Source organism: Oikopleura dioica, chromosome 2 (assembly GCF_907165135.1).
Source record: "Oikopleura dioica chromosome 2, OKI2018_I68_1.0, whole genome shotgun sequence".
NCBI lineage: Eukaryota > Metazoa > Chordata > Appendicularia > Copelata > Oikopleuridae > Oikopleura > Oikopleura dioica.
This window is the reverse complement of record NC_137292.1, coordinates 10,778,345-10,805,334: the sequence shown is the minus strand read 5'-3', so window position 1 is coordinate 10,805,334 and position 26,990 is coordinate 10,778,345. Positions and strand designations below refer to the sequence as shown.

The window sequence follows — 26,990 nt, the reverse complement described above, 5'->3', positions numbered from 1 at the left end:
TTTTCAGAACCTGAGAAGGTTTTATTTCTCGTAAATAAAAAATCAATATGGCCAGCGACGTGAAAAATCGAGCCAAAAAATTAAAAAATTCGAATCGCTAGAGAGAATAATCTCGAAAAGCTAATCTCTCAAAAGAAAATTAAAATTCAATTACAATAAATATCAAAAATCGTTACCTTTGACCGTGTATTTTTATGAAAAAAAGACGAATAACTCTCGGCCAATGTAAGCAGAGCCTAATCAAGAGAAGTTCTAGAACAATTCCGCAAAAGAAAAAAATCGAAACAAGCCATTTCCTTTAAATTTTCCATGTCAAGCTTCGCATTGCACACTTTTTCAATTTTCGCGGCTAAAATTTTCTTCTTTTTCGTCAGTTTTCTTTTTCAGCCAATCTCTATTTTAAGTTTTTTCGATTTTTCGATAGAGGAAAAAATGGAACGGTTCAATTTTTTCACGATGAGCAATAACTCTAGTTTTGTTTCGCAAGGTCTCTCTTTTTCGATGATTTTTCTGTTTCGCGTGAGTTTTTTTTTCGGTTTATTTTTTCGCGAGAGAAGAAAAACTGGAGCGTTCCGCGCGGCCAACGACCAACGGCCAAAACGCGCCAATAGTCTTTATTCGCACAGCGCGCCAAAAAATACGCCGTTTCGGGGTCACTGGCCCGCCCTGACCCTGATTTTCCTCTTCTGAGCTATCAACTTCCCTTTACTACTGTGAGCCAAGTTGCTTTTTTGGCGAAACAGGACGCCCGCAGCGCGAGACAAAGGAATTGGAAGGTTTCGCAGCGGCGTTGTTTGAAATTCGATGGGAAATTATTGATGACTCAGCGGAAAACAGGGTTGAAGAGGCATTTTTGATCGATTTTTAATGATGCTAGAAATGGCTCAGGAATTTCGGAGGGAAATTCTGTGCATAAACGTCCAAAACTCGACTATTAAGACTATTTCAAAGGAAAAGTTCGTCAGCCGTAAACAATTTCCGACCTGTGACATTTTTTATTCTGTATTATTCATTGTAAGGCGCGGCCTTAGAAGTGATGAAAGCAAGAACCCGATGCTCCTGTTACTCGGCGCTCATCCAAGTCGAGCTATATTTTATTTTTTTTTTGTATTTAAACTAGGTTGAAATCGGTTCTTTTAGATTGTTGATCGAAAAATGTCTTGTCGAAAGCGCAGAAAAATGGATCCAAAAGAAGAGAATGAAATGACGACAGAACAGTTTCAGCGGGGAGTGCTGAACATGATAACACTTCATCCGAAGAATCGATTGATTGCGAACCTTGTCTTCGAGAGAATGCCTATGCAAGGATTCAGAGATGCCAAAAATGTTCTGGCATCAAGTGACGAAACGAAGAACGACTTTGACGGGCTTCTCAGCTTCAACGATTGCCAGCTGTTTCTAAATAGATTTGAACGCGAAGAACCTCTTTTGAAGCTCGTCCGCGCCGAATACGAGAGAAATACCGAGACTCGACCTCCTCTTTCCGGCATTCCACAGATAATGAAGCGACTCAATCACTTGAAAAAGGACACCCATAAGATCTACGGGTCGTATCTTTGTGAATGGGAGAAAAAGGGAGCATTACACAAAGGAATAGTTTATTCACGAGACGATCACAGCTTCGATCTTGACTACAAAGGATCAATTGATTACGTAAATTGATATTTTAATCGAAAGTCACTGACTTGTATCTTGTAGTTCGTATCAAACAAACAACTATGCGATTTGAGGAAAGATTATTATGAAAGGGATTCTTTGGAAGAACCCGGTCAATTACACACATTCTTTGGAGATGATCTCGAAGAATTTAACGAAGCTTCTGATGTTGTGTTGTTTGTTTATTATCTTGACCGAGAAGAAGAAGATATTGTCCAACCCGTCCTTATAAAAACTATAGAAGTCGGCCCATATGAAGAGCTTCAGGAGCATATCCTCAATGGAAATCTTGATATGATCATGGAATCTCCATTTACACATTACAGATTATTCGATCTAGTCGGTTCCAAACTAATGGTTTTCAATCGACAAAAATCTTCGGGAGAATTTCATCACTACGATTACTATGATCTGGAGAAAACGCGTCTTGATCTTCCCGATCTCGTTCATAGCGTTGATACTATTCCGTTCGCCGTCTATGACCGCGTTGAAGGATGTAAGTTTTTCTGACTCTCATGCTCGAACGTGTGAGACTTTGTTGGTACTTTCAATCAACTATTCTCTCAGGGTGGAAGAATCTGTATTATTGCCTTCCGGAGACCGAAAATTTACTTGGAAATCGACCTTTATCCTCGGATTTCTGCTTTCCTGCTAGGTTCAACAAAATCGCCCGAAACCAAGATCGGGTTTTATCGGGTTTTTTAGGAGGTCGGGTTTTGTTGGATCGGGTTTCGTTGGATTTTATCGGGTTTTTGTCGGGTCCGAAATCGGGTTTTTATCGGGTTTTTTGTCGGATTTTTGTCGGGTTTCCTACAAGCAAAAATTAAAAAAAGCAAGTCAAAAGAAGGTCAATAACTTATCTTGAGCAGATTTTTTCAACAATTTTCGAGGATCATTAATAATATTATTTAGAATGTGCATTTTCCCATTGTGCATCTCCTTATACAATAAAAACGCCTCGTCTCAAACCGTATTATTAGTAATACGGTAGAATATAGAATAAATAATCCAAATATCCTCTTTATATGTTTAGAAAGCTTGGACCTTGCTGAGTTGCAGTTTAGGGGGTTAGGCCTTGCCGAGGTCACATGACTTTAAATAACCCATGGGGTTGAAAATAGTGGGAGTTAACCTAAAAGACTGTTCTGCTAAGGCCTTCAAGCTCAGGCGTTCTCTGAAATTCTGCCCTCGAAATGGATCGCTAATTGCCAGGGACCTCGCTGAATTTCATTCTGTCAATCGCCAGAAGATTATCTTTGGTAAGATTAATGTAAATGTCCTCTAGAGCTCGTTCTCTGCCTTTCCCGGTTTTGGAGGCAATTCTCATCTATTTCGAGTGCTTTTTGAGTAAAAAAGGGCAAGAGAGGCTATTTAGACCGACTGTGATTGGCTGAAAAGGCAAGAAAAACCCGACGAAATTCCGACAAAATCCGACAAAAACCCGATCCTACGTCGGGTTTTTGAAATTTTCAGGATCGGGTTTTGTAGGGTGAAACCCGACAAAACCCGATAAATATCCGATCCGATATCGGGTTTTCCGGGCATCGGATTTCGATTTGTTGAACCTAGCTTTCCTGTGATACGCAAAGACGACGAAGGATACTGGGTAGTCGAACTTCACGAACTTAGCGCCGACAGACTGGGTTTGGTCAAACGATTGAGACTTGACGTTCCAAAACATTACGTGATAAAGACCTATAAATCATTCACCCTAGGAAGATCCACCTGGGCGGTCGAATTCGAGCATCATCCGGTTCTTCTTGAAGAAAATAACACCTGTCGTACCATCAATGTCGTCTACATCGACAAAAGAACCAGTAAAATGATCGAATACGTCAACATCGATGAAACTCGCAATAGAATATTTCAAAGGAGTTATATTTCTTACAATGGTCGATTGTACTTCCAGGAGGCTGATATCAGTCGCGAATTGGAAACATTTCGCTTCGGTTGCTTTGACAAGAAGAATGCTCATGCTAACATTGAAGTTCTCGCAGAATATAATACGACATTGGTAAAATATTTTCACTTTCAATTAAAAAAGAAATTATTAGTACCAAAATAATATATCGAAAAAAATGAAACCGTCAACAGAAGATAATGGGGTTGTCAGCCACTCTGCCTCGATCATATTTGATATTTCAAGAGTTCTTATAATAACCAATTGCGGAAAAGGACCAAGCAGTACTTACAAAGAAATATCATTTGAAAACTACCTTGAGATGGTTCTTAGCTTGAAAAACTGTGAAGATAGAGTTCCTGATCCATCCAAAGCCCTTTGGAAAATGTTAAGAAATAAGCCTGCGAAATTTCAGGGAGGACCACCTCTTTTCGGAGCACCAGAACAAATGGGCGGCTTTGGTGTCATTCGAGTTTTTGATGATTCTGTGTGTTGGGATTATGAAGACGTTGGACCAATATATTCTGTAAGTGCTTTTATATTCGTCTGTAGATTTGTAAATGAAAACATTAGTTTCACTAGCTAAAAATCAAAACTCTTAAATTATTATTAAAAATAATTTAGATTTTCTTCGTTGTATAACTCATGCGCAAGATCTTATCCTGCCTGTCGACAAAAAACTAGCCATTCTCTCTTCAATCTCATCAATCGAGCCTAAAAATGCATGGATTTTATCATAAATGTTTATAATAAATATCTCGTGAAAATATGCAAAAAAAAGAGATTTTAATAAAGTATTTTCATTGTCTTGATCGTTAGATTCTTCGAATTATTTTTCAACTGAAATTCACTTGAATTTTTGCTTTGATAAAAAAAAAACAAGCAAGCGAAGAGTGCATCCATTCTTCTTGATGGAGGATGATAACCAGGAGGATTTTAACAAAAGCGGTAATTACGCAACCATACTTCCGGCACCTAGTTACTACCAAAACAAACCTGAACTCAATATTAAAAAGTAGACTTGATGATTTATGCTAGACTTTACTAATTAGGCTATCAAATGTCTACTTTGAAGTTTTAAACGCAATTTTCTTGGGCACAAGAACGGCTAGAGTCTATCTGTTAGATCTTCCCGCCGCTTATTGCTTCTATGATGTGCGTTAAGTTTATTTATACATGTTATTTACAAAAGAAAGTCAGTCTGAGCAGAGGTTTTTCATAGGGAATCAGAATCCGTATCGGATCTTTCTTCTGCTGAATTGTCTTGAGCTGTGCTTTTTCGGAACTTTATTCGTCGATTCTGGAACCAAACTTTCACCTAAAGTTTCATTCATCGAAAATCAAAAATAAAACAAATTCTTGCCTGTGTTTCGGACAAAGAAAGCTCGGCAGCAAGCTGTAATCTCGCTGCACCGACAATATATTTGTTCTGTGTGAATTCTTGCTCCAGCCGTTCGATCTGCGCTTTTGTAAAGATTGTTCGCATTCTTTTTGGCTTCGTGCTCAAATTTTCACCCGTCGGGAATCTTCTCGAGTCGACAGGGAAAACAAACGGTACTTGTAGGAGGAGATTGTGGTGCAGTTGTTGATAGTAAGTCTCTAGGAGTGTTCTCGGCTTGCTTGGCGCTAGAATCTCTTCTACTGAAAAGCCAAATGTTTTCTTGCTTGGAAAATGCGCGAGAGATGAAAGAGTACGTGACGAAGGATCAGTCATCGAAGTCATGTCTCTGAAAGAAGAGTTCTCTTCTGAGAGATGCATTTAAAACATTGACTTTTATACTAAGCGGAAACAGAAGAGCACGCACGAGCGCCAAGGATTAGAGTCGCGCGAGGTACGTCCGTTCGAAGTGTCTACCGCCCGAATATCAATATATATCGCAAATGGAGGACGATTTCCGACAAAAATTCTTGCAGAATTCGCTTAATTTTGTTCATCAGATTATTATCATTCTTCTTCTTTATAAGGTTCTTTATTGAGGAATTTTAATTTGACCAACATCTACGTCCTTCGTTTCAGATTCAACAATCTCTAAAATTTATTTGTCAAAAATATTTTAGAAACAAATACTATACAAAGTACCTTTTAAAAGAAATATTTTATTCATAATATGCAAACGTGTTAAAGAAGATGAACTGAGCAGTTACTTCTAACTTGCAATATGATATCAATAGCAAAATATTCTCGCTTTTGATCATTGAAACTCGGATGGTGCGGATTAACCACCGCTAACATTGAGAACACGAGTTACTTTCATTTATTTGGTATTTTTTCCATTTCTTTACCTCATTTGAAAAAGTTATTTTTTGTTTGAAAAACGGTACATCAAGTCTAGACAAGTATTGACGGTACTTTGCATTAACCTTATTCGTTTCTAAACGGAAAAGACTTAGCCAAGAAGTCTTAATACGCATTTTAGAATTAAAAATAGAGACATAAGCGTTACCACCAAAAGTACCCAAAAACCGATTATCCAACCTATCGGGGAACCATTTGACTAGAATATGCGGTCATCATTTGCATAAGAGCCTCGTAAAAGATTCTGCAACTGTTCGCTTCAGAGTTTTTATTTTTAGTTAATAATTTCTAGGAAAGAGACGATTGTAGCAAATTTCTGACTACCCACAGATTGGAGTCGGCAAATATACTGCTCAAGTTTAGATAAATGTACAGTACGGTTCAGTTTTCTTTTGCACTTAATCTTCTGTACTGTACTATACAGCGACCACGCAGTATACTTATGAGCACACTTAAATTTTATAGCGTTATTTCATCGAAACATCGTCAGAGAATGTAATTTCTCACCCACTTAGTCGGGTCATTTCTCCTTCGAGACTCAAGTACCTCAGGTTTCATACCTGTTAAACTTGAAATATGATTATATTTATTTAGATCAGTGACTGTAAATAAGCAGATGATTAGGACTTAGAAGGTTGATAGACGCCGTGACCTTGAATGCCTTGTCGGCCGCTTCGATCGTGCATGTGAGCCTGAAGTTTAAATTTGAACGAGTTTGATTTACTCGAGTTGACTTACCTCAAAAGCAGCATCTCGATCAGAATCAGATCGGAAGGTCTTGAGATGAGGTCCGACCTTTTGAATTTTGACATTTGCCAGAGACCCTTGTCTTCTACGATGTGTTGAGCTTTTCTCATTTGCGAAGCCTTGAGTTGATTAGAATCACTGTCAATTGTCCTTTTTACCTTGGTCTCGAAGACGACGATGTCACCGTTCTTGTTCTTGCCAATGCGATGTTTGACGGTTGAGGCTTCTTTGGAGCGATCTTCGCGCTGAAGCTGCTGCTCAGTCCAAATTGTTTGGTATTTGTGTTCTAAAGTATTTGTCTTAAAAGGAATGGGGTAAAAATCTGGACTAGAAGAGATCGGAATCAAGGAGGACTCACCAAGAAGGTCAAAAATAGGGGTCGAGGGCCTGGTCGGGACGCCAAAGTATATGTCAGGTGGAGAAGTGTCACTGATCTTGCCCTGGTTCTGGCTGTTTTTGCGTCTGATATCATGCGTCTTGCGGAACTGCTTCTGCTCCTTCTCGGTAACAAGCCCGTTCTTGATCGACTCGCGGTTGAGCGCGATGAAATCCTTCGCAAGGGTGTGGTGGCTCGCCTTTTTACAAATCTAAGAATTATTAGTTCTAGAGCCTTATTTGTTTTTCTAAAACTTACATCGTGATCTTGTCTCATGGCTCCGGCGGCTCCTGCTGGATCATCAATATTTTTCATGCCATACACAAAGTCCGGGCCGGGCAAGGTGTATCCGCGGACCAGTGGCCGACCGACAGGAGGCTAAATAAAATTATTTAAACTGAGGTAGAAATCACAAAAATCGTGATTTCTTCCGTATAAAAAGCGTTCCAAATTATTGGTCAAGCTCAATCTATATTTATTCAAGGCGCTTATAGTGCGAACGATACCCACTAATCCCAAGATTACAGTTCCCCGAAGACTGGATACGTGCTGACTTAAAATCATGCTCCATCATATAATTTTATTCATGATATGATGTAGTTCATGTTGTTTTAGAACATTGTGCACTTTGGCAAGATGTGACGTTGGCTAATTAGTTTATCAAAAAAGGACAATTTCGAACGCAGTAAATCTTTCCCAAATGAACTTTTTGTGTCACTACACTACTGTATTTTATAAAATGAAATCAACACGAAATAAACTTACGAAGAGCAAAAGAGGGTTAGTTGCCATTGACTTGCGGTACTCGCCCAGCCGCTGCTTTTTAATCGTCATCTTATTCTTCGAGCGCAGTTCTTTCCCAAAACGCGGCTACTTGAAAACTGAAGATTATTTAACAAACACACTGGAAGGCAAGTAACGTTCTAGAGAATTTTTCATTTTTATAACCAAAATGGTCACTTGTGATTTTCAAAAATAGACTGAGCTCAAGAAATAAATGCTAAGCTTGTCTAAATTAAATAGACTCTATCAGAGAAATGCTATTATCGCAAGTTAAACTTATTAAAAAATACCATGTCATTTTTTGTCCGGCGCTCAGAATTTATCTGAAGAGGGCGCTCCACGTCAATGGTAGAAAAAGGCATCAGAGTTTTGCTCCGCAGATCGACGGTATTCCGAGGATATGCGCATGATCTCCAAGTTTTTCTCCAACGGCTAGAAATTATGTTTTTCTTACTGTTTTTCCTTCGATCAAATGCGGCTGAGATCGAGGCAGCAAGGAAGAATTGCGACGAGATAAACACAGAATTCAAGAGCAAGAATTGCACGAAGAGTTTCGCAGAACGTACAGTCTTCCCGATTGGAAAGCGGTGGAAGCAAGAGTTTAATATCACGGGAGAGAAAGTGTTATGGGAAGAAGCGTTGCTGACAGATTGTCCTGTTGTTCAGTCTCGGATCAAATTTAGTAGTCAATGAGAGTCCGGAGTGTAAGATAAATTTTATCCACTGAAATTTTTTTGCAATATGATTCCGAAAAAGGCTGATTTCATTATGCGAAAGGTTTTTAATTGACAGAATGTCTATGAGGATGCGTGCAATCGAGTACGGCTCATTTTCATAGAGAAAGAAAGGTTCAAGTTCAATTAAAATCCCCAGTAAGTCAGGTGTCAAGCGAAAGCTCCACTATACCGCCGAAAATAAATACAGTAATTACAATATCAACTGCACGCAGGTCTTTCTTTGTACTCCTGAGTCAAAGGTTAGTTTCTATTCTTCTTTGAATATCGGGCAAAATTCATCAATTTTATTAGACGCCTAAAAGTATTGCCGCGAAAGAGGTTCTGAGCCTGTCAACGGCGCGTACTTATGGATACAGAGATTTTTATCAACTTTACTTTAACATTAGCATATGTCAGGTATGACAATGGGTCATATAGTTACGAATAAATAACTTTCGTAGCTTGTTTCGATACCAGCACCGATAACGATTACAATTTACAACGAACTAGAAATTCCTTTCGCCGATAGAAATTATCAAAATGTAAAGGTACTTGCTATCAAAAAGTAGCCCTTCTTTATCAATTCTAGCTATTCGGACTTATACAACAGACATTCTTTTATGTCATCTGCGGCGTCATCGCTGGAATCGCGGTTGTAGCGGGTGCACTTTATGGTACAACGAGATCAACGGTGATTGAAGCGCAGGCGATGCAAAACACTTATGTTCAAAAGGAATGAGTTGATCTATATAAACCATCCGAATAAATTTAATCGAAAACTTTTGGAGGGAAATCGCCGGGTTATGCACGGCAAACGATCATCAGAAGAACAGCGAACAGAACTTCTTGACCTCCATCAACATTCTACTACGCTGGATTCAATAGGCCTTGATTTTGCAATCGTTATGTAACGAACGAGAAGCATGTGCGGTCATCTATAAATACATGAATGCGCTTCCATCAAAGCGTACTCGCATTATGACGTTTTTACTGACTGTTCTTAAATTATAAAACCATGTATAAAAGAAGAGCACCCAGATGAAGGCACGAATAATGAAGGTACCTCAAGCATGATTTTTGAAAGCCTGCAATATCGACGAAATCCGCTGCACATGACTGAAATGGAACGAAAACGACTGATAGAAGCACCAAAGGTCTGTTCTAACTTGGTAACCCCTAACTAATATCCAATTCCTTTTAGACACGTGACAAGGATGATACTGCTCTACTGACATTTAAAAAGAGGAGGATATCTCCCCCTCACCACTCTGTATGAAATTCGAATACTGCAATAATCTAATAAAATGCCATGCATATATCTATCACTAGTAGATTATAATAGGATTCACAAAATATTATCCTCTCAGCTGGGAATTAGAGTATAAATCAATAAAATAAGAATAAACGCTTAGTTCAAAAGCACTAATCCTTTTGTCGATGAAAGATGTTTCCCTGTTTTAGAATCATAAAATATCAGTAAAAAGATGAAGAAAATGAACTGTCAAAAATATGAAAAAGTAGAATGGGCAGGAATTCGGCTGGTCTGGAATTAAAGCTAAAAATACTAGCGTGGATGCTGAGGAGGGTTGATCGTGAAGTTGTGGAACTCGAGGCGTTGTTTGACTGACGCGTTTAAAATAAGTTCTGACGCGAAACATTGAATCTACCAAATGTTCGATAAACGATATGGAAGTCCATAAGGATTAATTCTTATTAAAATTGAGGTCAAAAGGCGACCACTATGGCACTACTTTAGGATATGTTTCAATCTGTAGAATTTAACTGAAATGAACTTTTGGGAACCGCAAATGAATAAATCCAAACGAATATTAATTGCGACTGCAAGGCGATTTCTGTCAATGATATATCGATAGCTGTCTGCATTTTGATTCTAATAACATTCAGGCCTCGCGACAGAATAACATAATAACAAAGCACCGGCTAAAAGCCGATGTCGCCTAGAAAGCGTTCGAACATTCTCCTGAGAGTCGCGCAATAGTCGCACTTGTTCCATGGACGCTTTATCGTTGTTGGCGATGATTATCACTAGAATATCAGAATAGAATCAAACAGTAAAAGATTTAATTACCGGGCCAGCAAGAACGAGGATCTTCGTCTCTCTGCTTCTTTACTGAAAGCAGGGACTTGATACTCGGCATCGCTGTCAAAAACCGCCCGCCGCCGGACCTAATTATTTTCTCCAGTACATCAGGAGCTGGAACAATCTTGTCAGAAAGCAAAGCAAAGCGATATCCATTGAAAACACGGTGCTCCCTCGCGCGCTCTACACTCTGTCTAATGTGAAAATTGAAGAGTTGTTCTTTGCGAGGATCGCTCAGCCAAAACTTATCTTCGTCGAGGAACCATTTCGAGCTGAATGACTCGTTGACCCATTCGGGAGTAACAACGTATTTAACGATGTGCATGGCGCAGTACCATTTGACTGTTCTTCGGAATTCTTTTGCGACTAGGTGCGTCATATCGGTATCTGACGCGATTTCTCCGCCAATGGCCTAATTAATGGTTAATTAACCGAAATCATAAATATTCAGAATTTGAAAAAAGTCTTAAAGACGTTACTAGCGATCATGAGACGATATACCTTTATCTTTTCAGACAGATCTTTAGTTTCTTGAGCATTAAAGCCAGTAAGCATTACACGCGGCGTCATTCTGTAAGTTATCTTCTGCTTCTTCTGGTCTGGTGGACCGTTCGGAGAGCTGATCTCATTTTGATTGGCGTTTTGATAATCACGCTTTAATTTTGCTCGAAGTTCGAAGTCAGCTTCGATTTTAATCGGCTTCTTCCAAGCATTGAGCATTTTAGCATCAAACTCGTTTTTGTCGCTTAGACAGAGGGCTAGAAAGCCTTTTGAACCGTCGTTGACTTTGTAGGAATCTTCCCGCCAGCCACTTAGATTTGATTAGGAAAAGTTTTTCGTTCGTTTTACTTACCCGTTGAAAGCTCTTGGCATTCCGAGCAAAGCTTCTCTCAACCAATGAAGAGAAACACACGGGGTTTCATGATAAATTGCCGTTGTATACTTTTGCCCCACAGTTTTGGGAACAATCAACATGTCAGTTTCTTTATACAGCATTTTTGTAACAGTAATTCCAAGTCGTAGAAGTCCTGAATGAACGTATTCCTTCGTTTTGGGTTGAAAATTGCTTGTTGAAACGCGAAACTTGTCTTTCAAGTTGAGTTTGGCAGAGCCAGGGGTAGGAACATGGAGCAGGCAGCGAGGAGGATTGACTTTTCGCTTTTCGACGCACCATTCAAGCCAAGCAATGGAAACGCATCGCTTTTGATCTGCCAGTGCCGCTTTTACTTCGTCAGTGTCGCAATCCTCTGACACTAAGTGGGTACAAGTGACTATTATCCGAGTTCAAATTTATTATGCTAAAACGATGACGCACTTTTTCTGCTCATCAAAATTAATTGATTACTATGATTGGCTTTCAGATAGAACTCTTCCTTTATTATAGGTGTCTTCGACAAGTCCTCCGTGAAGCTGAATCTTTCCTTTCCAATCCAAGAAGCGTCTCGCGAAGTCGTCATTTTTTGCAAACTTTTTTCACATCAGGGGCAAAGTAGAAAACGCACCCAATAAAGCACAAGAATTTCGGTGAAATATCAGATTCATTTTCGACGGTAAAGTATTCGTGCTCGTGTTTGATAGTGGAGTGAAGCTCTTCTTCTGGACATGTTATTGGAACGAGCATTTGCGGCTTTTGCATGCGCCGAGCATGACCTGGAACTAGTGGAGAACGCGGCGACTTAATGGAGCTTCATCGGCGATAATTGGAATCTCGATAATTAGCTTACTAGCGAAATAAAATCAGAACAAGAAAGTTAATGAGATAAAGCCCGTTCCTGCAGACCGGGCTGATGCATCCCTGCATTTTGATAATTTGGATGAATTGCGTTTTGTCTTTGATATTGAGGTTGTATATGTTCCCGGGCATATGCTTGATTCACCATCATCGGAGCTCCTTGGTGAGCCATCTTTACTCCTGGCGAAGCAATTTGCTGATTGGGAATCATTTGAACGGCTTCTTGAACAGGAACGGGGACCGGCGTGTTCGGCGATTGACCAGGACCCGGATGATGTTGAACGACAATATGTTGCCCTTGCACAGATGGGAGAGCTTGTACTTGCTGTGGAATCATATTTGGCTAGAGGAAAGGTAGAGGAGATTTGCTGTGGAAGATGGTACCTGTCCTTGATGGATGATGTTATTTTGTTGACTGATGATTCCTTGATTCACGATCATTTGCCCTTGCATCATTTGTGGAGCTTGTGTCGTCTTAAATTTCAATAAAAACACTTTCAATTTCATCGATAGGAACCTGTGGCGATTGTGGTGGTTGATGCTGGATTGGGCTATGAATAACTTGAGTTCCATTTTGCGTGACCATTTGAATCGTGTTTCCTGGGAATGCTTGTACCGGTCGAATAAACATTGGAGACTGAGGATGAGCTCCCGTTGACTGTGAGGCAGTCATTTGAACTGGAACATTAAGCACTCTTTGGTGACTGCTATTGATGATCTATATATTTCATATAGATAAGTTGAAACCAATTGACCTGCTTACCTGTGCATGGGGGCTTGACGTATTTCCCATCATTGGAGAGACACTCTGGATAATTTGCGTCTGTCCGTCTTGATTGCCAGATTGAACCGGTCCCGAAGAAGCGATTATCTGTCCAGAGATTTGAGGAGCAGAACTTGACACGACAATGTATTGAGGTTGATTATTAGGAGTAGATGGGTTTGAAGGGCCTCTCGTCGGCCCGGCAATCACCTGTCCTTTATGACTTTGAGATGACGGTGGCGTTACAATCTGGTGGACGAAACTGGGACTAGCTGTCGAAATTGATGGTGACGCGGGCGCAGTTGAGTAGACCGGCCCTGAAAAGACACGACACTCTACTTGAAGATTAAATCAAGGAATTACCGGCAATGACTTGATTTGGCGGCGCCATCGTCGAAACCGGCGTGGCTACTTTCACTACTTTCTGTCCAGAACTACCAGAATTATTCTGTGCCGCGACAGAATTCGAATTTTTCTTATTGTTCGTCTTTCTCGTTGATGCTTTCTTAGGTTCTGAGTTGGGGCTTCGTTTTCGTCGACTTTTAGCCTTGCTAGGAGCTTTTTGACTGCCTGAGGCTGGTGTTTTCAATGCTGTCTGGATTGATGAAGAATTTGTTGGTGCATTCTTCTGTGCTGCATCAGGCAAGTGCTCTGCACCAGGAATTACGTTTGCAGGATCATAATCAGCTGTATTTTTCAAGGCTCTACTTTTGGCCGAAGTAAGGACCCAACCAGGAGTAACCTTACGAATGAAATCTTAAAACGGTTCAAACAAAGGCTCTCTGTATTTAGAACTTACCAATATTCAGTGCTTTATCGTACTTTTCTCCGATCGGCTTGTGCGTCACTAGATGAGTAGTATTCTGATTTAGCGCACGAGTATACTTTCCCCCGTGGAAGGTTACCAACGCAGCTAACTTAATCTTGTCGCCCTTACTCAATCCGGAAGCGGTGAAGACCATGTCCGAAAACAGCGGGCTTGGGCCAGGCATCATTTTGAACGGCTGGACCGGAATCTTTTGTCGATGAACAGAACAGACATCTAACCAGCGGGGTTGAACCACAGCAGCGCCATTTTCAACTGCTTTTTCAATTTCCTTGAGGTAGTCTTTCTCCGAGCCGACGAGAATCGCATGGGTTGTGTCCTTGGAGACTCCATTTTTGTCGAAAATTCCACCGCCGGCTGTGACCGAGTCGGCGATCTTCTTCGAAAGCCCGTCCCCCGGCTGTCCGATTATTGTGATTGTCAGATTTTCCAAATAGGACATTCTGAAATAAAAAAAATCTAAGGAATTGAAAATAGGCTTTTCAAATTGTAGAACGGACTAGAACGGATAGAAGGATTCAAATATACATCACGCGCGTAAAGTTCTCTCGCTTTTCTTTTTTTTTCTTGCATGAGTCTCGGGCAGTCTAAAGAATTAATTAGGAAAGGCAGAAGAAAAGTGATTACTTTTGGGCTAGGGATGGAATTAGTCGTGGACGATTGGCGGTAGTTGCTGGGCTTTGATTGTAGAAAAGTCCATCCCAAGTTCTGTGTTTTCATCAACGGCGCCTAACAAGATAGATGATTGAAGAAAGGGAATTAATGGGATTACCAATAACGGCGACATTGTCTCCTCTAATCAGGTAAAGTCCGAGGGCCTGGCGATCGACTCCCTCGGGCGTGAACACTCTTTCTTCAGTATTTGCTAGAACCACGTTGACCACCTGATCAAGTCCTTTTAGGATGCCAACTACAACTCTGACAGTGGAGATTTATGATGACAAAATAAATCAAAATTAACAAAGTTTGTCTGAATAAAGTAAATCTCCGTTCCTTCCATCATTCGTAACAATTTCGACCTTGTTTCCAACAAGAGCATCCAGCATCGCACTCATCTTCCTTTTCTTTCTTCGAGAGCTTCCTCTTCTGAAAAAGTGAATTTCAGTGAAAAACCGTTTGCTATCTGAGCATTGCTTGGCTAGTGAATTTGTCACACACTGGAAACCCAAAAGATTATTAGACGAATCTTGAATTGAGCAGAAGAAGAGAGGAAATAATAACAGTAGCAATAATGGTAGAAGGAGAGTTTTTTTTTAATGGAGAGTGTTTTCGGTGAGCTCGATTGTTTTTTAATAAATATTTCTTCGATGCTCCCTGTTTTTTCGAAGAAGAAAAAAGAAGATTCTTCTGAAACGCTTTCGTGGGGAAGTGTTAGAAATAAAGATCGTCGGGGACATCTTGGTGAGGGATGAGGCCGCGTTCGCGCATCGCTCTCGATTTTCGACGCTCGAGTTCGTCTTTTCTCGCAGTCACTTGTTGGTGCAACTCGAGGATTTCTTCCACGGAAACTTCCTGCAGATTACCACGGTTTTCATTTTCCAAATCTACCTCGCCGAATAGGGCTACGTTTTCACCTGAAACAAAAAGTTTCAGAATTTCATTTTATATGTGAGATACTGGACCCGAGTCTCATTTTATAAATGCCGGAAATTAGAAGGCACAACATGCCCGGAAAATCACAACTGGAAATCATGTTTTATCAAATCAAGAGTAAGTAGTATAAAAAAATCTTTACTTCTACAATAAGAGATCCCTTTTTAAGTGATTAGGTATAGTAGCATGAATGAAGAATTTGATGTACCTCTGACAACAAAAATTCCTCTGGGAATGTCGCCAAAGAACCCGTCGACGTGGATGCGTTCGACTGTCTGGTGAAGAACGAGATTAGCGAATTGGTCGATCGCGCGGAGGATGCCGATCAGAGTTCGACCGTCGCGCAAGACGACTAAATGCTTCTTGTCAATGTCCTCGATGAGTCCAGCGGTGCCCGGTAAATAGTCGGTCATATCATTACAGTCTGAAGCTGGCCTTTACAGACAATAGCATGCAGTTTCAGATCACTGATCTGAGATCAGAAATCAAGCCGTAGATTTTTCGGAGCGGAAAATTCGAGGAGACATCAACGAAATGTTGTTTATGAATGAATAAGAGTTATTAAATAATTTTAGAAAACTAAAATTTTTAAAAATAATTTTATTAGAAAATAAAAAAATTCTTGATAAACTGTTTCCGTTACGGTGATCAAAAAGATGAGAAACAAAATATTATTTTTCATAAAAAATTATTTTGGACGAATAGAAAATGGAATTTGGCGAGGACTTCTCGAGAGCATGAGTCATAGAAAGAGTGAGGAATGAAATGAATGAGTTTAGCGCGTTGTTTCTTCATTTAGCGCGTTAGATGCGAGAACGCGCAATCTCCATTGGCGGCGCGGACTTGAGCGCACCAATCAGACGTAGGCGTTCACGTGTAGTTTGGTTGGGCCGCCGAGCTGATTGGAGGCATTACAAATACGAGAGAAATCTTGAACGCTTTTTCTGGCCCTTCCGTGCTTCCAGAAGGCCACTAGGGCGTGTCAGAGAGTTAATCATACCTTCAAGAAGATAATCGGCTTTTGAAACTCGAAAATTGACGGATTTTAGGCCATTTTAGGCTTCGTTGAAATTTTCTTCTTTTGGAAAATCCCTTTCTAGTCGACTATTCTAGTTTTTCTTCAGAACCGTTCAAATTTTTAATGCTATTTTATTGCTTCGATTTAAAAATTAGTCCACATTTGCTCAGAACTTTCTTCTTTTTCCTAAAAAATATTGTGACACTTTCATTTTTCTTAAAAATAAATTTAAATGAAACGCGTTTCAGACGTTTCGGACACCAAAATGACCAAGAAGCGCAGAAATAACGGACGAAACAAGAAAGGCCGAGGACACGTCCGATTCGTCCGATGTGAAAACTCTGCCGCTCGTGTCCCTAAGGACAAGGTATTTTTCCACAAATTGATTCAGAAATGTAGATTTTCCGTAGGCCATCAAGAAGTACGTCGTCCGAAACATGGTCGATGCCGCTTCCATGAGAGATTTGGCTGAAGCTTCGGTCTACGAGCAGTACGCTCTCCCCAAGGTAAATTCTTTCGACAAATAAATCGACAATTTTTCTGAAAACTGTCGACAACAAAGAAGGAGAAAATTGAAATTTCATTCAGATTTAATCGGAAATCCTTCACTTTTTTATAAATTCTCTATTAATCCAAGATTAATTATCTTGAATTAGAAAGCTTTTCAACTTTTAAATTTTTTATTTCTAGCTGTACTTGAAGCAGTACTACTGCGTTTCTGCCGCCATCCATCACCGACACGTGCGAAACCGATCGCGAGAGGCCCGAAAGATCCGAACCCCTCCACCACGATACGGTCGCCCACAGCAGCAGCAAAAGCCCGGCCAGAACGCTGCTAAATAAATCATCGATGTTTTATAACTTTCTGTTCTGAAAATAACAAAAGTTGTAAAGCTCTGATAACGCCTTTCATAACACCCGTTTGTGTTTAGATGGCGAGTTTTTATGAAATTCTGGAAACTATTGATGTTTCGAATCCGATTGGAGAAAGAATCAGGCACAAGCTGGAAGACATCGCAACGTTGGACTGGGATGCGAACGGTGCTCTAGGTAAGGTAAATACTCTAACAACAACTTTCCAGCCACTAACTGAAACAACTTTCTTACCCTCAAATCCTAGCGCTGACGAACACCGCTTCAAATATCGTCTACATCAAGCAGTTATTCCACGAGATCGGCACCCGCCTTGCCACAAGAGACGTATCTCACTACCCAGAAGTCGAGAGCAAATGCAACGAACTCATTTTGATCGCCAATTACAGACTTCAGCAAGAGCAACCCGTTATTGATCTACTCGAAGATCTGGATGAAATTTCGAAGAAAATCGCGGTCTTGCAAGAAGATATCGACCGGGTAAGAAAGCGATCCTTCACCCTCAAAAGAAGACACAAAAAGAAAAGAATGACTAAAATCGCCCTTTAGTACGACGCATTTCTCAACCTGACGGAAGTGAAAGAGATCATCGAAAAGTTCAATCTAAAAGAATGACGCTCGAACGAATCTCCCTATCAAATCAACTATCAGCATTAATTGTACATAAAGAATCTCGAAAAAGCCAGCTGAGAATTCGTCGCTCAAAAGAATATCGCGCTACATCTTCCTTTTTTACTACTCATTTAAAAGTTTAACTATCTTTCCGTATGCCCTTCGTAATGAACGAAAAACACTTCTTGATGACTATTCATCGACTGGAAAGTGACTCGCGTCTTTTCAGAAACGGATTACAAAAAAATCGGCCGCCATGTTTATGGAAAAGAAAGTCCGAGACAAGATCTACACCACCCTCTTCCAGGATGGTGTTATGGTCGCTGAAAAGATCTGCAAGCGAAACGCTGGCCGAACTCACAATGACGTCAAGGATGTCCCAAACCTTTGCGTCATCAAGGGTAAGTCGTCTTTTCTCTCTTTCTTCCTTGATTCCGAAATTCTCAAAGATCTCTTCTAGCCTGCCAGTCTTTGACTTCCCGAGGCTACCTCAAGCAGCAGTTCGCGTGGCGACACTTCTACTGGGTCCTCACCAACGAGGGTGTTGAATACCTCCGAGAGTACCTCAACTTGCCTGCTGAGATCGTCCCCCAGACCATGAAGAAGGCGCCAAAGATCGTCAACGACCGACCACGAGGTGGTGGACGAGTCGGCCTCCCCACCCAGGCCTACTCTCAGGACAACCGAGATGCCTACCGACGGGAGAAGGACGCTAACGTTGGACCCGGAGAGGCCACGGGTTACAACTCTAATTTACTCTTACTAGCACATATTCAAGACTCCGAAATGTTCGACTTTAATTTCAAAATTTAGCATTCAAGTAAAAATCAGTTGTATACCCAACTATAGGGCAACTTCTCCTTCCGTGGAGCTGGACGAGGCAAGCAATAAACATTTGCCTGTACTGCCACTCTGGAAGCCAACCTCAAATAAAGGCGATTCCATTAAAAACGCCAACGCTCTTGAATCCGTCGTCCTGTCTACCAGACAGTCTCGACTGGCTCTCTCTTTGTTTTATTGTGTCTTATTTTGTCATTTATCAGCAGGAGAATCGCAACTGAATATTTGTGTATTGTAGAATGTCGGGCTTACGCTACATCAACAGAATATCCCCAAGCATAATAAGAATCCTCGCTAGAAACCCATCCCCAATGACTGGAGAGGGGACTAACTGTTATCTTATCGGCAGTGGGCAGCGCAGAGTTTTACTTGATACAGGATCGCCGAATGAGGAGTCCGTTGTTAAGTCGCTGACTCAAGTCCTTGAGGCCGAAAAGTGTGAGATCGATAAAATCATCATCTCCCACTGGCACTTCGACCATATCGGCGGAGTTGAGGCAATCCAGCGAGAAATTTGTGGCGACATTCCTCTGTTCAAGCATAAACGAGTGCCTTACCCGAAGGTTTATAAAGGCGCAGGAGAGAAGATGCCTTCTGGCGTAAAAATACCGAAATTCGAGGAACAGTTTTGGAATTTTTTGACGGATGGGGATGTCTTGGAAACATCGTGCGGTAGGAAAATTCAAGTTCTGTTTACACCGGGCCACGCGGATGATCATATTTGTTTGTGGATGAAAGACGAGCGAGTCTTATTCAGGTAATTATCCCGAGCTCTGTTTCCAAGGGGATGAAAAATTCATTCTCACGCTCATTTTCATTCTTTTGTTTAGCGGGGACAATATACTCGGCAATTCCACCACTGTCATTGATAATTACAACTCGTACATGAATTCGCTTGAGAAAATACGTGCGCTTGGAGATTGTTTGATTCTTCCCGGTCACGGCGGAGTAATTGAAAATGGCCTCGAGCGAGTGGAATTTTACATCAACCACAGAAGAATGAGAGAGAATCAAATTATTGAGCAGCTTGAAAACGGAGAAAAAAGAATTCGTGATATCGTGAAAGTTCTCTACGCTGATGTTCCTGAAGTGCTTCATCCGGCCGCCTCAATAAACGTCGCGATGACTCTTGATTTACTTGTTGAAAAGGAAGCTGTTTCCATCGTCGATGCCGATTCGGAAATTTTCTGCAAATTGTAGTTGTCAATTTATTCACCTGAAGATTCACAGAAAGATTCTTACTGAAATGATTTCAGACACTTATGATCGTAAAATGACGACTGTTTCCGATCGTTGGAATCGTGCTCTAACCGAGCTTTCCAAATTTCACGAATTTAATTTTGAAGAAAGGAGAAAATTATTTGCTGATATCGAACACCTTGCTCATGGACCTCTTACTGGATATGAGGTAAATACGAACAAAGATAACACGACCGTAATTTGTTTTTAGGCTCGTATTTGCGCAGAGCTTCATGACTTGACTTCTCGTTTTCGAAGCATTGACACTTCTTATAAAAGAGAGACTTCCAATGCGATAAAAGATCTTGGAGACCTTGTGGAGCTTTTTGGCAGAAGACTTCTTATTTTCGACGAACAAAGTGCACTGTCCCTTACTCAACTGTTTGTGGATTTCCTACCTCCGACGCAAGACTTTGATTTGGAAGGAGAAACACCCCTCGCTATTTCTATGTTGAATGGCCTAGCTGCTGTTCTTTATCAAAATGGAATTCATATTCCAATGTTGCTTCCACTTGGCAAGCATCTTAGTGATCTATTTGTCCACTGCTTGAATCCAGGACTGAACCCAAACATAAGATGCGCTCTTGCTCAATCGTGCGTCAATATTTCGCTTCCATCAATAACCGGCCACGATCCAGAAAAAGAAGCGGTATCACGAGCAATGGATATTTTACTCAAGCTTTTGGACATGGAAGGCGCTTCTATGGGAAATAAGTGCCTTACTACTGCACATATGATCATGGTGGCGCTCAAAGGAATATCACGGATCCTTGAAAGAATTAGTTCACGAAACGAGTATATTCATGCGAATGATTTGAATACCTTGTTGACTCAAGGCCTCAACTGGTCTCTTTATGGGCTTCAAGGGGCACAACCAATGGATAAGACGATCAAACGTGAAGAGCTTCCTGAAGACGTTATTCCGGAGGAACGCAGCTCAGATCATCAACGGGTTAGGAGGAAGAAAGCAGTAACGAGAAGAAAATTTAGACCAGCTGAGAATGAGATGCCAAATACAGACATGCAAGAAATAAAAGACAGACTTCCGTGGCTCGGAGTTTCTTCAAGCTCAGATAGCGAGTCGGATACAAATGCAGAAAAAGATTCGGACTCTGAATCCCGAAAATTGAGACAGAAACGAAGCTGTATTAGACAAGCTGCACTGATAACACTTAAAATTATTGTCAAAAATACGGGAAAGCGAGACTTGTGTCACTATTGGAAGCTTTTTCTCCCTTCGAGTATTCAAAATCCAGAAAGCATCGTTGAAGGTGATTTGAATCAGGGAAACTGTGGTTTGATTCTCTCTATTCTTTGGGACCCGGCTCCAAAGGCGCGAAATCTGGCAGTCGAAGTCCTCAGACATTTTATTCAACAATGCAAGCAATTCATCCAAAGATGTTGTGTTGCCCGAAGATCTGGACCAAATTACACCTCTCTTGGAGAGGCTCTTACTGTATCAATCGAGCGTCTGCATCATCTTCTGATCTTTGCACTTCAAAAAGAACAACGAATGAATTTCCTCTGCAATCAAGAAATATTATTGATGAACCAGCTTTACAACACTTTGAAGACAGCATCCGAAGCAACGAACTATTCAGTCTTCCGTACAAATCTGCTCAAAACAGTCATTACAAAAGTTCTACCTCTTAACCGAATAGCTGCTCAATTTATGTTCTTGAAATCAATCGCTGGAGAACGAACTCTGTCTGAAAGCTGCAAAGGATTGTATTGCGTTCCATGGGACGAAATCACGGCTGGAGAAAATATCTCCTACAGTAAGTGATCAATACTTCTTTTGATTTCCTACAAGACTTCTCTAGTGATCTGCAAATCTGTCCGTGATGCTCCCTGGCCAATAGCTACTGCATATTCTCTTCTTTGGAACTCTTACGGGCGCGAAGAATCGCCATCTTCTGTCCCATGTGATCCAAAAATGAGGACGACTATCGAAGAAGAAGCGATCGAAATACTCCAGAATTTCACGACCCATCACTTTTCTACTTTGCAAGAGAACCACGTACATATCTTAGATATAATGAAAATACTTTTAAATTCCGAAATGCAACCGTAAGTCTTCTAATATCTGCATATTCTTATTTGATTAAGAAACGTTATCGCAGCTGCCTTCCGCCTTCTTCAAACCATCAATGCCCAGTCGAGAAGTCTGCGAATGGCTAACAACACTACTCCAGATGAAGACACACCCGTGCCTACCGAGGCAATGCTCGGTCTTTGGTCTTATCTCATCGAATCCATCCTGCCCAAATTTCTTCAAACAGCTACTCCCGTCAATGCTTCAATATCCGAGGCCGCTCTTGGAGGTATCTTTGTCATTGTTAGCTCATAAATCTAATTGTTACCCAGCTGTGTCTCACATCGAAGGCCAAGTATTCTCGCGCCTAGACAATCGGCAACAAGCTTGGGTCATGTCCGTGATGCCTGACATGTGCAACCACTCTGATATTGATGTGCAAACTCGCGCCATCAAGGCTCTTGGCGATCTCGTGCTCATACAATCCATCCGCTCCGATGAAAACTTCCTCAACAATGTCACCAACGTCTTATTAAAGAAAACGATCGAGCATAAAGATTTGATCTTTACTTCTAATCCTCACGATTTGAGTTCAAAAGTGCGCAATGATTTGATCTACGCGATTGCCTGTCTTGCAGATGCAATGAGGTTGACAATGGAAGAGAGAAGGGTTGATGAAGCAGAAGACTTGCCCTTTGTTTATGAGATTTTTTCTCAGGCTGAAATCTCGTCCTTTTTCGACTTGATGAACCTCTCAAAGGACTTTTACGACCACATATCAGCGCAAGACCGCGTTAAACCACAGGTTGGATTTTTCAATTTGTCAATGGTTTAAATTTGATGTAAGGCCTTACGAGCAGTTGGCGGATTTCTACAACTCGCACCTCCGAAAACACCAAAATGCACAGTTCTTCGCTTAGTAAAAGTTCTTGAATCTGCCATCAAGCAGCGCAATGCCAAAGTTGTTTGGAATGGGTCTAAGGCTGCCGAGTACTTCTTCGGCAATGATTCGATATCTTCTATCAATCAAGAGTGGTCCCATTTGCTTATCAAAGCACTTTCGTCTTCTATGAAGTCTCATCAGCATAGCAAAGTCAAAATAAGTTGCTTATCGTCACTTAACTCGCCAAACGGTACGCCTTGATAAAAATATTAATTGCTAGCTCTTTTTTGTAGCACTGAAACTGATCAAATCAGACCCTGCAAGTCAGGTAGACCTTATGCAAGATCTTGAACATCTCGCGGGCACTTATCAAAAGATGGACTCAACACTTGTCGACTACAGATCAAAAATGCGTGACTTGCTCATCGAAGTTGTTGCCCAGCTCACTTCTGCAGATCAATGCTCGATCGAGATTGATACACTTGTTCAAAATCGGTAAGTTTTAATCGGTAAAGTAATAGTTAATTCGGATCATTTAGAACGAAAACATTAGCTCTACCTTTCCAGGAATATGTTGACACGAATGGATTGGAATCGCTCGACAAGATGCTCAAATGTTATGAAGCAAACCGAACATTGCTCAACCCGATCACTAGCATTCTTGTTGATAAAATGGATGACAACGGCAACGAACTTGGTCTCAATGCTGACTCTATTCCTGACATAGTACCAGGGACAGTTTTACAACCTGGACAATTCTGAGCGAAAACTCATTCACTATCACATCATTCACACGATCCTCAAAGTTATTCGAGAAAAAAACTTCATGTTTGATAACGCTAAATGTTCCACTGTTATCGTGCCAAGCTCTATCTAGCCTGTCTTTCCTCAAAAGTGCATAAAGCATGAAGCCAAATCAAACAGAAATTAAGACAAACTGCGACTTCTCGAGTGAGATATCTCATTTTATCAAAAATTCTTTATTAGGATAATATAGTGGCAGAAAAGAATTCTAAGGCAAATTTTCCTGTGCGTCAAATATGACATCAACTGTTGGTTGTCTCGGAGTTTCAGTGTCTAATTTAAGTCTTGGTACAGGAGGGTTCTTAGACTTGCAGCTTTTGCAGACTTTCTTCGTTGTTTTCTTCTCGAAGGCGCGCTCGGATAGCAACGACTCTGGATCAATCTCAGCATTGGGAGAAGTTTTAATTCGGAGATCGTTCTGCGCGTCCGCTTCTCTCAGTGGAACACCTTGAAAAGATCCCTCACTATCGGAATCGTCGCTACTTGAATCGTCAGTGAAATCGTAGTCGTTTTGGAAGACATCTTGATATTCGGCATCGTATGTTGTTTCCGAGCTTTTTAATGGTAAAAATGGTCCATTGTATATGGATTAATCATCGTTGAATTAAACCATTCCTGTCGTCACTTAGATACGCGGGGTTCTCATTTTCGGACCAAACTTGCTCATAGTCATCTTTTGTCCGGTTCCTGTCCCATAATCTCTTCATATTTTCTTTATACCGACCTAAACTGTTAGTAGAAGTTTTGATTGTTATTCTTACCAGAGAGATCTCTGAAATGTTGATATGAGTCTCTTGCTGATTCTATGAGCTGCTCAACTTTATTCGTTCCCGACGGGAATAAGTTCTTTTTTCTTCGCCTTTCTCTCCTGCGACTTTCATCCTTTGGGCCAGCAGATACTCCGATAGCTGACTCTGGTTTTGGTTTAGGAAGAACAAGTGCCAGAATTGTGAAAACTCCAAACGATGTAACAAAGGCTTAGCGTTGGTCATCGATGAAATTAATAACATATCAAACATTCATTCATCAATCAAGCTTATGCTGACCATTCCCTGAGATGATGTATTTAAAGGAGACGTTATGTTTCTTTCTTCCTTTTTTCTTGGGTTTGTCTTTGAGGATCTTGTCAGCCTTTCTTGCTGCTTTAATTTCATCTTCAATCATTGTAATGTACTCTTCAATTCCGCTGAGCTCTGCAACATTTTGAACTTGCGTTTCTAAAAATTTTTAAAAACTCCAATTAACAAAGACAGTACCTGTTTTGTAAGTGAAAGTTTCATCATCTGAGTATTTTTTGTTCCTATGTCTGACTGCGTCCACTCCAAGAAGTAATATCAACTGATTCAATTTCATTTTTCCTCTAAAAATAAAATGTTTCTGCTAAAGATTCTCAGTATCCAGGAACATCAGGAGTTGTGTGCTGCAGATTGATGGCCCAGAAAAGAAATGCGAAAATAAACAGCAAAATAAAGACAGCGAAGAGAATTTTCGATAGTGTCGAACTTGAAGCGATTTCAGTATTTTCAAAGTGACCTTCTGTTCCGTCGTAATAATCAGCATAAATTGGCTCAGGATTATCTAGAAAATTGAATAAACAAACAAGACGCAGTATCCCTACCTAAAGGATTTTCCAATTTTTTGATAGCAAGGTGGAGTTGTCGAAGTTTATCAATGTTATTAGTGATTTTGCCTGTTCGAATGCAGTCATCGTTTTTGCTGAGACTTTTATTCAGAAGATAGACTGTCTCAATTGAATGTAGCAGGAGGCTGCTGACTTTTTCTTTGTATAAAGACGTCTTTGTGCTTTTTGAGATCAAAAATTTTCAGCAGTAATATACAGACAATTATATGGATCTTTTCCTTGAGCTGATGATGTTTACTGGCACTGAAATCAACGCTTCAGACGCCTCCAACAGAATACGATAATGACTGCATTCAATTCTTTCGCTGACCTGCGAAATTTTGAATAAACCCCATATAAATGAGCTAAATGCCTACCTTGATCTTTTCCTGAAGCAGCTTGAGCGTTCGACTAATTCTTTTGAAGAAATTTAGAGCATTTCTAACTCGAATTTTCTCATCCCTCACTCGCAAGTCGTCGCACCGTTTCCAATTAGCCTCCGGTGCACTTGAAGAAGAAATAGTTTTTGATTGTTTCTTCAGAAGCTCGTTGCATGCCTCCAAAGTGATTGCAGTCGAGTAAGAAAATATAAAAAGATAAAGTAGTCTCATTGCGATTTGAAAAAGAAAATACTTAAAAACATCAGTTGATTTGCTTCTAGAAATATGGAAAGACATTTATTACACCATTCAGAACAACAGTAAGAACAGGAGAAATTGTAGGGACATTGAAAACGGTCCATTTCAGCCGGTCAGAACACGCATTCTTTAGGCGCACGCTCCCCAGCAAGCATCAGATGGGTCGGAGAGGCAGCTGGTGCATCGGCTTTGTCCCTTCATGCCTTCGAACATCTTGACGAAGTCCTTGTTGATCGCAAACTGGGCGGAGGTTGATCGAGCGCAAGCTCCCCAGCATGCATCGGATGGCTCGGAGAGGCAGCTAGTGCACATGGAATCGATCTCCTCGTTGGAGAAAGTGGTTCCAAGAGAGTAGCACGCTCCCCAGCAGGCATCTGATGGCTCAGAGAGACAGCTAGTGCACTTAAATTAATAAGTAGAAAATACATCGTTTTGAATCAGTCTCACCTGTGGGACAACGATGGCATCATGGACAGTGGTACCCGATCGAGAAGACATGGAGTAGCACGCTCCCCAGCAAGCATCAGAGGGGTCAGAGAGGCAGCTGGTGCACATGGCCTCGACATTGTTTCGAGCGAAGGTGGCGTTCGAAGAAGCGAAGAGGGCGAAGGTAGCGAAAAGTTTCATTTTTTTATTCTTTGTAAGTTGAATTGATGAAATCGAGCAGGAAACCTTTGGGTTTTATTCTTAGCTCAAGTATGGCAGATTGGCTGAAAGATCTGGAGAGTCTCAGAAGATCTGCTCCGCCAGTTGGTATTCAAGTGGATGCATTTACGTCAACTCGTGAGCGCATTTACGACTTCTCGGCATCTTCACGCCAGCATGAAAAGTAATTTTAGTTGAACAAGCATAACCAAAGGGATCAATCTAAATCTGAACAAAAACAAGGCCAAGATAGAAAAGTCTCAGAAAATGCCACCCAAGTGCGACCGACCGCC

General features: G+C 40.8%; 11 protein-coding genes and 1 long non-coding RNA gene across 12 annotated transcripts in view; 5 read left to right on the top strand and 7 right to left on the bottom strand.

The window, feature by feature from the left end:
• Positions 1 to 26,990, bottom strand: part of LOC145699938 (putative protein kinase DDB_G0291842) — a 69,225-nt gene that overhangs the window by 3,553 nt on the left and 38,682 nt on the right. The gene's annotated exons all lie outside the window — the stretch shown is intronic.
• LOC145699319 (uncharacterized) lies at positions 1,139 to 4,353 on the top strand. The gene is made up of 6 exons (XM_081776585.1): positions 1,139 to 1,653; positions 1,699 to 2,152; positions 2,224 to 2,307; positions 3,234 to 3,670; positions 3,711 to 4,082; positions 4,181 to 4,353. The coding sequence occupies exons 1-6, from the start codon at positions 1,156 to 1,158 to the stop codon at positions 4,196 to 4,198; spliced, it is 1,863 nt and encodes a 620-aa protein (XP_081632711.1). The 5' UTR covers positions 1,139 to 1,155; the 3' UTR covers positions 4,199 to 4,353.
• Positions 6,422 to 7,844, bottom strand: LOC145699949 (cilia- and flagella-associated protein 77-like). Its single transcript, XM_081777219.1, has 6 exons — positions 7,741 to 7,844; positions 7,234 to 7,353; positions 6,958 to 7,186; positions 6,758 to 6,885; positions 6,591 to 6,718; positions 6,422 to 6,544 (listed from the first exon to the last, which is right to left on the bottom strand). Exons 1-6 carry the CDS (start codon positions 7,807 to 7,809, stop codon positions 6,448 to 6,450), a joined length of 771 nt encoding a protein of 256 aa, XP_081633345.1. The 5' UTR covers positions 7,810 to 7,844; the 3' UTR covers positions 6,422 to 6,447.
• LOC145700734 (uncharacterized) lies at positions 9,904 to 14,344 on the bottom strand. Its single transcript, XM_081778057.1, has 12 exons — positions 13,870 to 14,344; positions 13,434 to 13,826; positions 13,071 to 13,387; positions 12,825 to 13,025; positions 12,692 to 12,781; positions 12,342 to 12,650; positions 12,044 to 12,250; positions 11,429 to 11,850; positions 11,077 to 11,386; positions 10,564 to 10,987; positions 10,458 to 10,520; positions 9,904 to 10,139 (listed from the first exon to the last, which is right to left on the bottom strand). The coding sequence occupies exons 1-12, from the start codon at positions 14,336 to 14,338 to the stop codon at positions 10,039 to 10,041; spliced, it is 3,306 nt and encodes a 1,101-aa protein (XP_081634183.1). The 5' UTR covers positions 14,339 to 14,344; the 3' UTR covers positions 9,904 to 10,038.
• Positions 14,364 to 15,016, bottom strand: LOC145700841 (uncharacterized). The gene is made up of 4 exons (XM_081778167.1): positions 14,892 to 15,016; positions 14,669 to 14,816; positions 14,524 to 14,625; positions 14,364 to 14,483 (listed from the first exon to the last, which is right to left on the bottom strand). The coding sequence occupies exons 1-3, from the start codon at positions 14,949 to 14,951 to the stop codon at positions 14,543 to 14,545; spliced, it is 291 nt and encodes a 96-aa protein (XP_081634293.1). The 5' UTR covers positions 14,952 to 15,016; the 3' UTR covers positions 14,364 to 14,483; positions 14,524 to 14,542.
• Positions 15,010 to 15,923, bottom strand: LOC145700840 (U6 snRNA-associated Sm-like protein LSm1). The gene is made up of 2 exons (XM_081778166.1): positions 15,698 to 15,923; positions 15,010 to 15,470 (listed from the first exon to the last, which is right to left on the bottom strand). The coding sequence occupies exons 1-2, from the start codon at positions 15,900 to 15,902 to the stop codon at positions 15,268 to 15,270; spliced, it is 408 nt and encodes a 135-aa protein (XP_081634292.1). The 5' UTR covers positions 15,903 to 15,923; the 3' UTR covers positions 15,010 to 15,267.
• LOC145697160 (small ribosomal subunit protein eS26-like) lies at positions 16,725 to 17,410 on the top strand. Its single transcript, XM_081774320.1, has 3 exons — positions 16,725 to 16,874; positions 16,918 to 17,013; positions 17,198 to 17,410. The coding sequence occupies exons 1-3, from the start codon at positions 16,740 to 16,742 to the stop codon at positions 17,348 to 17,350; spliced, it is 384 nt and encodes a 127-aa protein (XP_081630446.1). The 5' UTR covers positions 16,725 to 16,739; the 3' UTR covers positions 17,351 to 17,410.
• Positions 18,200 to 18,943, top strand: LOC145696380 (uncharacterized). Its single transcript, XM_081773404.1, has 3 exons — positions 18,200 to 18,393; positions 18,453 to 18,724; positions 18,842 to 18,943. Exons 1-3 carry the CDS (start codon positions 18,249 to 18,251, stop codon positions 18,881 to 18,883), a joined length of 459 nt encoding a protein of 152 aa, XP_081629530.1. The 5' UTR covers positions 18,200 to 18,248; the 3' UTR covers positions 18,884 to 18,943.
• On the top strand, positions 19,072 to 20,032 carry LOC145699947 (endoribonuclease LACTB2-like). Its single transcript, XM_081777216.1, has 2 exons — positions 19,072 to 19,589; positions 19,663 to 20,032. Exons 1-2 carry the CDS (start codon positions 19,072 to 19,074, stop codon positions 20,030 to 20,032), a joined length of 888 nt encoding a protein of 295 aa, XP_081633342.1.
• Positions 20,051 to 23,925, top strand: LOC145699918 (HEAT repeat-containing protein 6-like). The gene is made up of 8 exons (XM_081777177.1): positions 20,051 to 20,240; positions 20,283 to 21,849; positions 21,895 to 22,141; positions 22,181 to 22,395; positions 22,439 to 22,911; positions 22,954 to 23,239; positions 23,283 to 23,484; positions 23,529 to 23,925. Exons 1-8 carry the CDS (start codon positions 20,079 to 20,081, stop codon positions 23,749 to 23,751), a joined length of 3,375 nt encoding a protein of 1,124 aa, XP_081633303.1. The 5' UTR covers positions 20,051 to 20,078; the 3' UTR covers positions 23,752 to 23,925.
• LOC145700733 (uncharacterized) lies at positions 24,820 to 25,149 on the bottom strand. Its single transcript, XR_014134223.1, has 2 exons — positions 25,050 to 25,149; positions 24,820 to 25,010 (listed from the first exon to the last, which is right to left on the bottom strand). It is a non-coding gene; the product is annotated as an uncharacterized LOC145700733 (long non-coding RNA).
• On the bottom strand, positions 26,061 to 26,693 carry LOC145696992 (uncharacterized). The gene is made up of 2 exons (XM_081774129.1): positions 26,500 to 26,693; positions 26,061 to 26,454 (listed from the first exon to the last, which is right to left on the bottom strand). Exons 1-2 carry the CDS (start codon positions 26,677 to 26,679, stop codon positions 26,182 to 26,184), a joined length of 453 nt encoding a protein of 150 aa, XP_081630255.1. The 5' UTR covers positions 26,680 to 26,693; the 3' UTR covers positions 26,061 to 26,181.